This window comes from Mustelus asterias, chromosome 17 (genome assembly GCF_964213995.1).
Source record: "Mustelus asterias chromosome 17, sMusAst1.hap1.1, whole genome shotgun sequence".
NCBI lineage: Eukaryota > Metazoa > Chordata > Chondrichthyes > Carcharhiniformes > Triakidae > Mustelus > Mustelus asterias.
The window spans coordinates 67,826,480-67,839,389 of NC_135817.1; the positions used below are offsets into that span (position 1 = coordinate 67,826,480).

The following is a 12,910-nucleotide window of genomic DNA, read 5'->3' on the forward strand; positions in this document are numbered from 1 at the left end:
ACTAGTGTGGGTTGATTTAGAAAGGCTGGCCCCCTAAGTTCTCATCACTGAAAATAAAATCCTCTTGCTCAGCAGGACAGTCATTTCTATGCTTTTTATCTCCTAACATCATGACATTACTTTCTCAGCAGCCATTTTACACAAGATCTACTTTCAATCAATGTTGGACTTAGTGGCCAAACATTTTAGGCCAACCTACATCATTGTTCTCCTCGTGTCTATGTGGGTTTCCTCCGGGTGCTCCGGTTTCCTTTCACAATCCAAAGATGTGCAGGTTGGGTTGATCGGCCATGATACATTGCCCCTTAGTGTCAGGGGGATTAGCAGGGTAGATATATGGGGATAGGGCCCAAGTGGGATTGTTGTCATTGCAGACTCTATGGGCAGAATGGCCTCCTTCTGCACTGTAGGGAATCTATAATTTTTAATCCTAACATTCAAAATGTGCTTGGTACAGTTTGATGCAAGTTCTGTATAATTTATTTTAATCTTAAGAATAAGTAGATAATTGTGGAAGCCTTTTCTATCAATAAGCTGAATCACAGTAAGGTTTTAAATATCTCTTTTCTCCTACTCCAATAACATCCTGCCTTCAGAACCCTCGATTCCCTTCTCCCTCAGGTATCTAATCAATTTTTTGCCTGAAAGTAAAAATGATGCCTGCTTCAACCACTCACGTAGCAGTGAGATCCATATCACTCTAAAGAATTTGTCTCATTCTTTACTTATTTATGGCTCTTGTATGTATTACCTTTGTTCTGGACTCATCCACAGGTTAAGAAAGCTTCCCCAGCTTTCCGAGTGTCAAAGGCATGGAGCTGAGGGCTGAAAAATAATGCAGATAAAGCAAACTGGCGTTAGACGATCAGGGGAGAGTATCACAAATAAAAGTTTGAAGACTCTGCAGTGTTACTGAAGCGTAAATGTTTGGGGGTGAAGCAACAGTGAGAGCTGCAAAGAATCAAATTAAGTGGAAGAGAATAGAAACTGGGAGCTGATTAGAATTGTATTCCATAGATGAGGCCACAAAAAGCACTATTGGATTTTAAACTTGGTGTTTTAATTATCTTGCTTGAATCCAGTAAAAATAATGGTGGTGTCTCTTTCTCCTTTTGATTTTTTTCCTGTCTCTCATAATCATTTCTATAATTTTGCTGAAATTTTGTAATATTCCAGCGACGGTTAAAAACTAGCCGATGTTTTGAAATTCTTACAGCTTTTATGGGCTCAAACGCATGGTGCAGATAACTACATATTGAAGCATTTTGTTACCAATCCCCATAAGTCAGAAATCTCATGATAGACCTTATTTTCCTCATTTTCCACATATTGCAAGGTTCAGACTTAAAGATGAATGAGAAATAAATTAGAGGAAAGGCTTGGTAATGCTTGGTACTTTTTTATTTTTGGAAGGATTTATGTGCTGAGTGTATGGAAACACTGCTGGCTGTTTCAGCAAGGAAGCTTGGAAATTTGAATGGAACTAGTGAGCACTTGATGACAGATGGATGACTGTTTCTGGTTAGGAAAGATTTTGGATTCTGTTGAAGCACCTTTGTTCTGACAATGCTGGAGATATTTTCTTCTTAATGTTTGAAAATTTTCTGCCTTTATGGCAATGTTGTCCATTAGAAATCGCTGACTAACCACAAATATGGCGAAACCAGCACCGTTTTAAACACATTCAGTAATGCATCCACATAATACAGGTGAAGTGTTTCATTCCTAGGTTTACTTAAACACCTGCTAGCTTCTGGTAATGTAAAAACTAGGGCAGCACAATGGCACAGTGGTTAGTGCTGCTGCCTCACAGCATCAGAGTCCCAGGTTCAAATCCGGCCTCGGGTCACTATCTGTGTGGAGTTTGCAAGGGTTTCCTCCCACAGTCCAAAAATGTGCGGGTTAGGTGCATTGGCCATGCTAGATTGACCCTAGTGTCAGGGGAATTCGCAGGGCAAATGCATGGGGTTACTGGAGTGGGGCCTGGGTGGGATTGTGATCGGTGCAGGTTCGATGGGCCCAATGAACTCCTTTTGTACTGTGGGGATTCTATGATAAATCATTGGCAGAACTTTCTAGCCATTGATGCTGGTGGGACCTTCTGATTCCGCTGACAGTGCACCCTTGCCGTGGGTTTCACAGTGGCAAGAGGTGCATTCGATGGGAAGCCTTGTTGACAACGGCGGGACCAGAACATGCAGCAGGTTGCACAGTAAATCCTGCCTCACGTTTGTGACACCACTGTGGCTGGATTAGTGGACTGAGATGTCAGTCAGAAAATCTAAATAAATTAAGCAAACTGCAGCAGTGGAGGATGGACCTTAATATTGGCTAAATGTCAAGTACAAATGCTTCTGCAACAGCCAGATTGGTGAGCACAAGGTCAAGAAGGCTTTTTTTCCCTTGTGTTGGTTCTCTTACCACCTGCTGCAGACCCTGTCTGGTTGGATCCAGCTGAAACTTGTTTTAGGACTTTGAAGCGTGAAAAAGAAATTCAGCACTTTGAGAACAGTTACAAGATTTTGATGAATCCAGGACCAGACTGATCATGGTGCTTTTAATATGTAATTCCTTCTACATACCACTAATTAGAATGTTGTAATTAAACCAATTAATGATATTTCTCAGCAATTCATCTCATCCTGTTGGATAAATGAGCATTAGATTTTGTGAAATTTTAGGTAAAAATATGGGAAGGACCTGTGTAGGTTTGTTTGTAAATGGATAGGAATGCAGGTGACAGATTTTTGTTACATTTTAAGGATGAATTTGCACCACCGGTACTGATTTCATACCGGTAACAGAGTTCAAGTTTCAGTCAGGCAATACCTTATTGGCGCTACTTGCCTCTAGGCTGGCTGGGACTTGAACTCTGCTGTACAAGAGAAGAGATCTGTGCAGAGTTCTTTCCTCACAGTTGAAAAGATAAATATTTTACGACTGAGGAAAGAAGAATGTCAATTCTGAAACTGAAGAAACTAAGGTAGGTTTAAAATGGCCACAGGCTCCAGGTCAATGTGAACTTGTTCACTTTTGCAGGAAGAATAGCACAGCGGTATGCTAATCAAATGGAAAAAGATCATGGTACTTGGTGGCGTAGAGGGATCCCTGTGTCCTGGTGTATCAATCACATAAAGTTAGTAAGTAGGTGCAGCAAGTGATTAGGAAGGCAAATAGAATTTTGCCGTTAATGGCAAGAGGGATATAATAAAGTGGGGAAGTTTTACTACAGCTGTACAGGGCCTTGGTGAGACCATATCTAGAGTACTTTATGCAGTTTTGGCCTCCTTAAAAAATATATAATTGCTTTAGAAGCAGTTCAGAGGGGTTTCACTAGACTCATTCTTGGGATGAAGGAGTTGTCTTGTGAAGGTTGAACAGATTAGGCTTATACCCTTTGATGTTTAGAAGAATGAGAGGTGACCTTATTAAAACATACAAGATCCTGAGGGGACTTGATACCTGGAGGATATTTCCTCTTGTGGAGGAGACTAAAACTTGGGGACGTAGTTTAAAAATAAGAGGTGGCCCCTTTAAGATATTGAATAGGAGAAACTTTTTCTCCCAAAGGTTTGTTGGTGTGTGGAATTCTCTTTCCTGGAAAGTGATGGAGGCTGGGTCATCAAGTTCATTCAAGGCAGTTGGACAGATTTTAGTTAGGCAAGGGAGTCAAGGATCAACCATGATCTCATTGAATAGTGGAGCAGGCTTGAAGGGCTGAATAACTTAGTGCTGCTTCTATGTTCCTATTTTCCTAAACACCTTTGTAAATTACATTTGACACTGTAGTGGAGTTAGAATCCATACAGGAGTAAACTGAAAGGCTACAAGACTACCATGTCCAAGGAATCTCAGTTGCTTCACTTCGTGGGTAGGTTGAGCCCTGTCTGGTTTTGCTATTAAATTTAAAATTGGCATTGTACTTTCCAGAAATTACCAAAGAAAATTATATTTATTCTCCCAGGTATGGAGTGATGAAGGAAATAGCATCAGGTGTTTTTCAGTCCCCATTTAATTTTAGTTGATTAGAAAATCTTCATAGTTGTCAGGTTGCATTTAGAATTGTGGTGAAAAATCAAACCTATTAGTTTGTCAGCTAACATTTGGGATGTTTTGTGTCTACAGAGTTTGTCTTTACTTCCTTTGTATAAAAGCAAATTACTGTGGATGCTGGAATCTGGAACCAAAAGAAAAAACGCTGGAAAATCTCAGGCCTGGCAACACCTGTAAGGAGAGAAAAGAGTTGACGTTTCGAGTCCAAAGGGTCATCTGGACTCTCAGCGTCAGCTCTTTTCTCTCCTTACAGATGCTGCCAGACCTGCTGAGATTTTCCAGCACTTTCTCTTTTGGTTACTTCCTTTGTAATTCATTGATTGAGATGTGGGTGTGAAAAAGATTGTTGTCCTCCTCAGCTAGCAGAGGCTGCATTTGAAATGAAAGCCCTGTGCGATTGAATGATTTTAAACTAAAATGTTAAATTTTCTTTCACCTGAACAAATCATATTCAAGATGATAAGTTTTTTGTGTGAGCATTTTATGATAATGCATAACTTTGTAATGCTGATGTATGATTTCCGTCGTTTTTCTTGAATAGGTCAAATGTATCAGCAGTACCAGCAACCGGGATATGCACCCCAGCAGCAGCAGCCACAGACCCAGCCACAGTACGGATTGCAGTACTCAGGTGAGGGGACAGCAATAAACGGAGAAAGTCTTCAACGTTACTTTCAGTTCTAGCTCTTTCTATGAAGGTACCTATTCAGGCCTTTGCTGACTTTTTGCTATCATGCAACACAGAGTGTAAGAAAGTGCTAATCGCTCCTCCTTTCAGCAAATGAGAAGTTTCATGTGTGGTGTAAAAATTAACATTTACGCCAACATTCACAAGAACAGGTGAATGTGTGGCAAAATACAATGAAAAGAGGAGGGGTTGGCTGAATTATGGCTCAACTATATGAGCTTAAATCTCTCACCACTGTGGACAGAATTATAACAATGAACTAGGGATTTTTCCTGTCAGATAGGATCCGTGCTTAGATGTTGACTGGTATTAAATACTTCGAGTAACTACATCAGTTCATTGTGGATTGGCACCTTTTCTTAATTGGCTGCCAATTTTAAAAGGTCAATCATTTAAGCAGCTGTTTCCTGCGTAAATATAGAAATATGAATATAAGAGGAGAGAGTTTACCCTTTGTACCCAAGCTGCTTTGCTTTGATTACAGTTTGAATTCCTGTTAATCGTAACCAGTGAATCATAATTTGAACATAATTGTTTCCTTTTCCCTGTCCCTCAGAAGGCCTTCCTTGACGTATTTTGAAATGATGTGGTGCAGCGTCTTTTAACAAAGCTCAAAAGAGGTTTATCACCAAAAATACTTATACCCTGAGCATTTTTGATCAGTGTCCAGTCCTCCAGGTGGTAACATATTTTAAAAAGCTGTCCTAAACCATTCAATAGTTTTATTGGTGAACAAAAGTCAGTCCCTCAGATTAAATATTTTATGATTTGAGAAGACTTGTAAAACATTAGTGCAATCCGAAGAGCATCATGCAGAAGAATTGATGGAATCTCTCGCATTCATTCTGGATGTAGTCGGGTTTGTGGGTGAATTGAATATTGAACCAGGATAAAAGATCACAGAAAAATGACTGGAAGTGCTTTAGGGCATAATTGCTTAAAATTTTCAGATCTTTTAGGGCCAGTTTTATAGTATTCCTATAGTTCAGAACAGGCCATTCGGCCCATCAAGTTTGAACCGATTCTCCAAATGAGCACCCCACCCACACCCAATCCCCCGCCCTAACCCTGAAACCCCTGGGCATTTACCATGACCAATCTCCCTAACCTACACATCTTGGGCACTGAGGGGCAATTTAGCATGGCCAATCCACCCAACCTACACATCTTTGGACTACTTGACAGATTCTGTCAAAATTGTGCTGTGATTACTCTCATAAACTTGACCTCAAGTTAGTGTGATGCTGTTTTCGTCAGTTGTGTGGTAACTTTGCATCTCTTCATGTTGCAGAGAATCAACACCGTCATGGAGTAAGTCTCTTTCTTCAAGGTTTCCATGCCTTCTAACCGCATTGCGAGTGAAGCAATGCAGATGAAATTTAATATAGACGTGTGCAAATGCATATGTTGGAAAAAAAACTGAGGCAAAATGATTCTGTGCTGTGAATACCTTGAGGGTAAAGTTGGAAAAAGCTCTACTCAATGGACTTATCATTCAATATATCCAGTTGTGGCAAAGTAGAAAGCAAAAAGCAAAGAAAATGTGGAGCAGTCTTGCTAAACAGAGGTGGAGACCGTGCTTAAATTTGACCATAAAATATAGGAGCAGAATTGGGCCATTTGGCCCATCGAGTCTGCTCCGCCAATCATGGCTAATATGTTTCTCAAACCCATTCTCTCGCCTTTTCCCCCCGAAACCTTTAATCTCCCAACCCATCAAGGGTTCCCTTACCAATTAAGAACCTATCTTGCTCTGTCTTAACTACACTCAATGACTTGGCCTCCACAGTCTTTTGTGGCATGAATTGCACAGATTCACCACCCTCTGCTGAAGAAATTCCTCCTCATCTCAGTTCTGAAGCTGTGCCGTCCCGATCCTAGTCTTTCCTACTAATGAAAACATCTCGTCCACAACCATTCTATCCGGGCCTTTTCGTATTCTGTAAGCTTCAATGAGATCTCTCGTCATCCTTCTAAACTCCATTGAGTACAGACCCAAAGTCCTCAAAACGTTCCTCACACATCAAGCCTTTCATTCTGTGTTCAGACCACCTATTCAATTCTGATCACTGAGACCTGAGAAAAATATTCAGTTATGGGATTGCAAGAGTGATGAGACTGATCTCTAGAGTCATAAAATTGATGAGAAATTGCTGAAGAAAATTGCTTTTTTCAGCCTTGTAAATAGGCAACTGAAAGCGAAAGTGGTAACTTGGCCACAAAAATGTAGTCATGTGTTGTGATATTCGATCTTATAAAAATATTGGAAGACAGTACAGCACAGACTGAGAACTGGAGGCAGCTAGTTACACAGGTCCCTTGTGGTAAGACTAAAACTCATGAAAGCCCACCCTACCGATGATACTCACGCATCCTCATACCTGCTCAGGACATAGGTATATACATTCAAAAAGGAAGATGCTTACTGCAACACTCTGTGACAGAAACACAATTTAAAATGTGACAGAAGTTCAAATCAAGCCAGCTTTGGATTCGCCACAGAATAGCTCAAACTTGCTCTACAGGTTAAATAAGTGAAGGGCCTAAGCTATCCATGAATTGAAATGGCAATGTTTCTAATTGGATTGAAGAATTGTTTCAGATCCTGACTTTTTTTTTATTTCACCTTGCACAGCATCAGGGTTTCATTTACTCTTTTATTAATTCTAGTTTCTCTTGCAGCATGATAATCTATCTAACCATTAGTGAAATATGTTTAACTAATACTAGAAATTTTAAACAAAAACAGAAAATACTGGAAAACCTCAGCAGGTCTGACAGCAGAGAGGGAATAGAGCCATCGTTTCGGGTCTGGATGAGCTGAGAACAAATAGAATTGGCAGAAATTTATAATGTGGGGGGGGGGGGTGGTGGAATGGGACAAAGGGAATGTAAATAAGGATACAGAGGGCTGAGAAGGTGCTAAAAAGTGTCTATTAAGTGATCAGAATCCGTGAATGACAGAACAGAGGTACAGATTGTTAAAGGACTGCCTGAAGAATGGCAGTCACCCTGGAAGGGGGGGGCAGCAGGAAGGAGAGCGAGAATGGAAAGTGGAATAATGGAGGTGAGAATGGAGGTTTTGCTTTTATGCTAGAAATGTTAAGTTGATTATATTGAAAATACTCCCCCAGCCCCGCCGCCCCCCCCCCCCCCGGCATACTGACACCCTTTGGCAAAATTACTGTTATAGTATATTGTGACCTGATGCCACTTAACATATACTTAGGAGCATTGGAATGGTGAAAGCACAGAAGGAGGTCGGTTATGTCTGCTGGCTCTGTGCAAGAGCAATTCACCTAGTGCTACTTCCTTGCCTTTTCCCCATAGGCCTGCAGGCAGGAACAATTGCTCCCTCATAATTTTGAATATTTCTATCAAATCTCCTCTTAGCTGCCTTCCAAAGAGAACAGTCCTAAATTCTTCAATCTATCCTCATAACTAAAATTTCTCATCCCTGGAACCATTCTTGTAAACCTCTTTCTTTCCAATACGTGCACGTCCTTCTGATTGTGTATGTTTCTGGATACTATACTACATTCCAGCTGAGGTCTAACCAATATGAGTTCAGCTTAACCGCCTTGCTGTTGTACACCATACCCCTATTAATAAAACTGTATGCTTTATTAACTCTCCACCTACTATCTTCAGTGATCTGTGCATCTGGTCCCTCTGCTCCTGCACCCCTTGAAGAATTGTACCTCATGTTTTATCTTGTCTGTTCATGTTCTTCCTACCAAAATGCATTACCTCACACTTCTTCACATTGAACTTCATCTGTCACCTGTCTGCCCACTCCACAAACTTGTCTATGTCATTCAGAAGTTCTACACTTGTTCCTCTCAGTTTATAATGCCTCCAAGATTCATGTCATCTCCAAACTTTGAAATTGTCCCCTGCACACCAAGATCTAGATCATTAATATTGATCAGGAACAGCAAGATCCCAATACTGACGCCTGGGTAACTTCACCACAAAAACCTTCATCCATATACCGTTGTGATAACAATCCATTGAGAAATAAAAAAATCTATAGTTGAGAAGTGGCCCATTAATGGCTAAATAAAGAGATTAAGAAAAGATTAGGGCAATACAGTGGCACAGTGGTTAGCACTGCTACCTCACAGCGCCAGGGACCCGCTTCGATTCCCAGCTTGGATCACTGTGTGGAGTTTGCACATTCTCCCCGAGTCTGCATGGATTTCCTCCAGGTGCTCCGGTTTCCTGCCACAGTCCAAAGATGTGCGGGAGGAGGATTGGCCGTGCTAAATCGTCCCTTAGTGTAAGGAGGGACTAGCTAGGGTAAATGCATGGGGTTATGGGATAAGGCCTGGGTGGGATTGTGGCCGGTGCAGACTTGATGGACCAAATGGCCTCCTCCTGCACTGTAGGATTCTATGATTCTATCCTAAGATTCTATGATTAAAAGAAGTGGCTTGTCTCATTTCTCAGTCGAATAGTAAACCTGAGGATTAGATGAGTTTTAGAAACCAGACCAAAACATTGATAGAGGCAGAAAATAGAGGGTAAACAAAATAAAAATAGATCATAGGAGCTTCTACAAGTTTGTACGAAAGAGAGTAGAGAAATTATATGTGGGTTCCTTTAGAAATTGTGGCAGGAGAAATTATAAAAGGCGGGTGGAGGAGTTGGGGTGAAGGAGCGGCAGATTTTAACAAGTTCCGCAAATAGAAGGAAACCAAGTATCTTGCACAATGTAAGAATATAAAGTAAGTAATGTTCATAGAAAAGGGTATGGTCAAAATGAATGGAACCAAATGCAGACAAAACTTCTGGATCTGATGGCCTATACCCTAGGGCTGTAAAAGAGGTGGCTGCGGAAATAGTCAATGCATTGCTTGTAATTTCCCAAAATTCACTAGATTCTGGAATGATCCCAGTGAATTGGAAAGTTACAAGTGCCACACTGCTGTTCAAGAAAGGCCTGCTTCTGCTTAGATTATGGCCAACATTTGACCATGACACTTTGCTGCCGACCCCCATATTTCTTAAGATTAAAACTTTGTCACAACTATAGCAAATAGTAGAAACTGTTAATTTGCTCTAATTGAATACACGCATCGATGAATCCAGACCAATTTAGGCACGTCTACACGGAAAGATGATTTTGTGCCTGGAGCTTATTTCTGTTCAAATATCTGATGAAAAGGAGCAAAGCACAGGAGTGGTGCAAGGGAAGAGTCGGGAGAAGAGAGTGTTTTCAATGTTAAATTGTTCTCTCTCGATACAACAAGGAAATGTTGATTATTCATTCATGCAAGATTTTTATTTTTGTGCAGTCTCCCAACCTACCAAGAAACCTACCATTTTGAACATCCATGCAGTGAGAAAATCTGCTTTGCTGTATTGCCTGTGACAAACTACAATTGAGCTGTAGTCAAATGTATTAGAACTTGAATAGATATTAAGAATGGAAACAGAAAAACTGACTCCATTTTAATTCTAGTGCATTTTTTTGCTCATTTTAATAACTAGACTTTTTAGTGGAGGCTGGTCCATGCATTGTTCCAAATTTCACATACAATTTAGCAAGGTAATGATATGTAATGATTTATGCACGGCTATTATATTTTTCATTATATGACCCTGCTCTGTTATGACCATGTGAAATATGTAGACCTATAATTTCCTGATTTCCCCAGCACGGCATTTAGGGTGGGAAGTTCCCATCAAGGTTTACTCAGCAACTGTCCAGAAGCACTAACCTTTCTTGGACAATTGCACAGGGTTGGGAACCATCCAACAGAAACAAATTAAATCGCTAACTTAGGATCGTTCTGTCAGTTTGACCCTGATAATGAAGAGTTAGAAGGAAAGAAAATCACTTCTGACTCTAGAGTAACTATTTAAAAACCCAGGCCATGCCTCACATGCAACCCTCCCAGTCTGGCCCAAACCCCGCACTCCTGGTCTGGAAGTTATGGGGGCAATTGCATTATGTTTGCTATTATAGCTGTACTAAAAGTGAAAATTGTGAGAGTAGAACTGCTGAATCATAATCAGTTGTGACTCTCTAATCTACTCCAGGTGGTGATCTAGTGTTGGAAAATGTCAGTCCAAATTTAACATCGGAGCCAGTAAACACTTATCAATAGCTGTAATTTGTACCTACCCATGAGTTAACCTCCAACTATCTTGGTTGAAGGATGATAGTAAGCAGATGTAATAAAACATTATTTGATTATAATCATCTGCTTGGCACGGTGGAACTCTGAGATTAGTGCATTCATTTGCAATCATGTATCTGGTCAACAAATGAAACCTGTTTAATGATACTGTCCTTGTCATTAGCAAAATTTTGACAGACGTTAGTTGGCAAATGGAGTAAGTTAGAGCCCTATATTGCTACATTTTCTTTTAAGAATTGTCTCCATGTGCATCACTCGTGCTTTTGCATTTTGATGTTTCTGAAGGTTCCACTTCTAATTACAGACCCATGGATAATAAGCACAGCAAAGCAGACTGCTGTTTATGTTATTTCCTTTATACCAGGACTAAAATATTGCTGTGGCTCTGTCGATGTCATTAGTTTCTAGAACCTAACTTCGTTTATATTACACAGTTCAGATCCATGCGTCAGACCCTTACATCTGTGGTTGACTGAATTTTTGTAACATAAAAGTCTCCATATTTACTATCATTTAAAACTAAATTATGCTAATACAAATAAATTAAAATGTTCATTTTGTAAATTAAATTTGAAGTGTGAGAAGAAAAAACGCTTATAATCGCAACTGTTGATACCACAAACTTAAGCATGACTATCACATTGCGGCTTTTCCTTTTTAACTGGCACATGCACACATGTAAGTGGATTCTCGTATTTGCCATGGCTATGCTTGTGTGTACATAATTATTGAGGTTTTTTTTCTGCAGATTTTTTGGATGTCTATTTGTTCAATGACAAAAATGGATGAGGGGAAATCATTGCTTGGAAATGCATGAGCACTTGTGGGGGTGGTGAGGGCTTTTTACTCTGTAATTGCTGGCTTGTGAAGCTGACTTAATATAAAGAAGACATTTTTACAAGCCAACAACACTTGCATAAGATGCATTTGCTGTCTGGTTTCCTGCTAAACTTTCATAGCCAGACAAGTCTGCACCTATGCACTTCCTATTAGTAAACCACATATAGTTCTAGATCTTAACTATCCTATTTCGAAACAAAACAATCCTTATTTCCCCTCTCGCACTTTTACCAGTTATTTTAAATCTGGAACCTCTGGTTACTGACCAATTTGCCACTTTCTCCCTACTTGCACTCCTAATTTTGAATGCCTTAATTAGGCCTCCCCTTCACTTTCCCTGGTCAAAGGACCACAGTTCCAGTTTTTAGCCCTGCATATTCCTAACAAAGATTCTCTGTACCCCTTCCACATCCTTGGCATCCTGAAGTGTGGTGCTCAGAATTGTATGCATTCCTTGTGTTTGAAGACCTTCCAAGACATTTCCAAGTATGGCAGAGCACCTATTTGGCTGGTTGAGCTAGAATTTATTGTATCTGCAAATATTTACTGCTTCGGCCATCCAGACTCGGTACTGATTCAGAAGACGAGCTGGGAAGATGAATTTATGAGGTGGAATTTACTGTAACCAGTGAACAAATGGCACTTGCTGTTTGCCCCTTTTAATTTCCATGAGAGGTTGTGCTGGAAGTTGCTATATCATAGAATCCCTACAGTGCAGAAGGCCATTCAGCCCATCATGTCTGCACCGACTACAACCCATCCCCTTAACCCCAAGTATTTGCCCTCTAATCCCTGTGACACTTGGGTCAATTTAACATGGCCAATCCACCTAACCCATACATCTTTGGACTGTGGGAGGAAACCGGAGCACCCGGAGGAAACCCACACAGACACATGGAGAATGTGTAAACTCCACACAGACAGTGATGCAAGGGCAGAATTGAACCCGGGACCCTGGCGCTGTGAGGTAGCAGTGCTAACCACTGTGCCACTCAAGATGTGGGAGGATAGATCAATGTTCTTTAATGTGATTGACTACTTGGACAACCTGATGACCTCACTCCAGATACACACTGGCAATTCCCCAGTAATTGGTTTCAGTACCACTTCCTGATGATGGGGCTGAAATTCTCATCAGAGAGATCGCTGGATCTCTCTGCAAGACTTGCTTCATAAGTAA

At 40.6% G+C, this 12,910-nt stretch overlaps 1 protein-coding gene across 1 annotated transcript in view; it reads left to right on the forward strand.

Annotated features, from left to right (window-relative positions):
* tfg (trafficking from ER to golgi regulator) overlaps window positions 1-12,910 on the forward strand; it is a 116,523-nt gene that overhangs the window by 102,620 nt on the left and 993 nt on the right. The window contains exon 7 of the mRNA XM_078232893.1: window positions 4,595-4,684. Coding sequence (XP_078089019.1) covers window positions 4,595-4,684 — 90 coding nt within the window. The remainder of the gene's footprint in view (window positions 1-4,594; window positions 4,685-12,910) is intronic.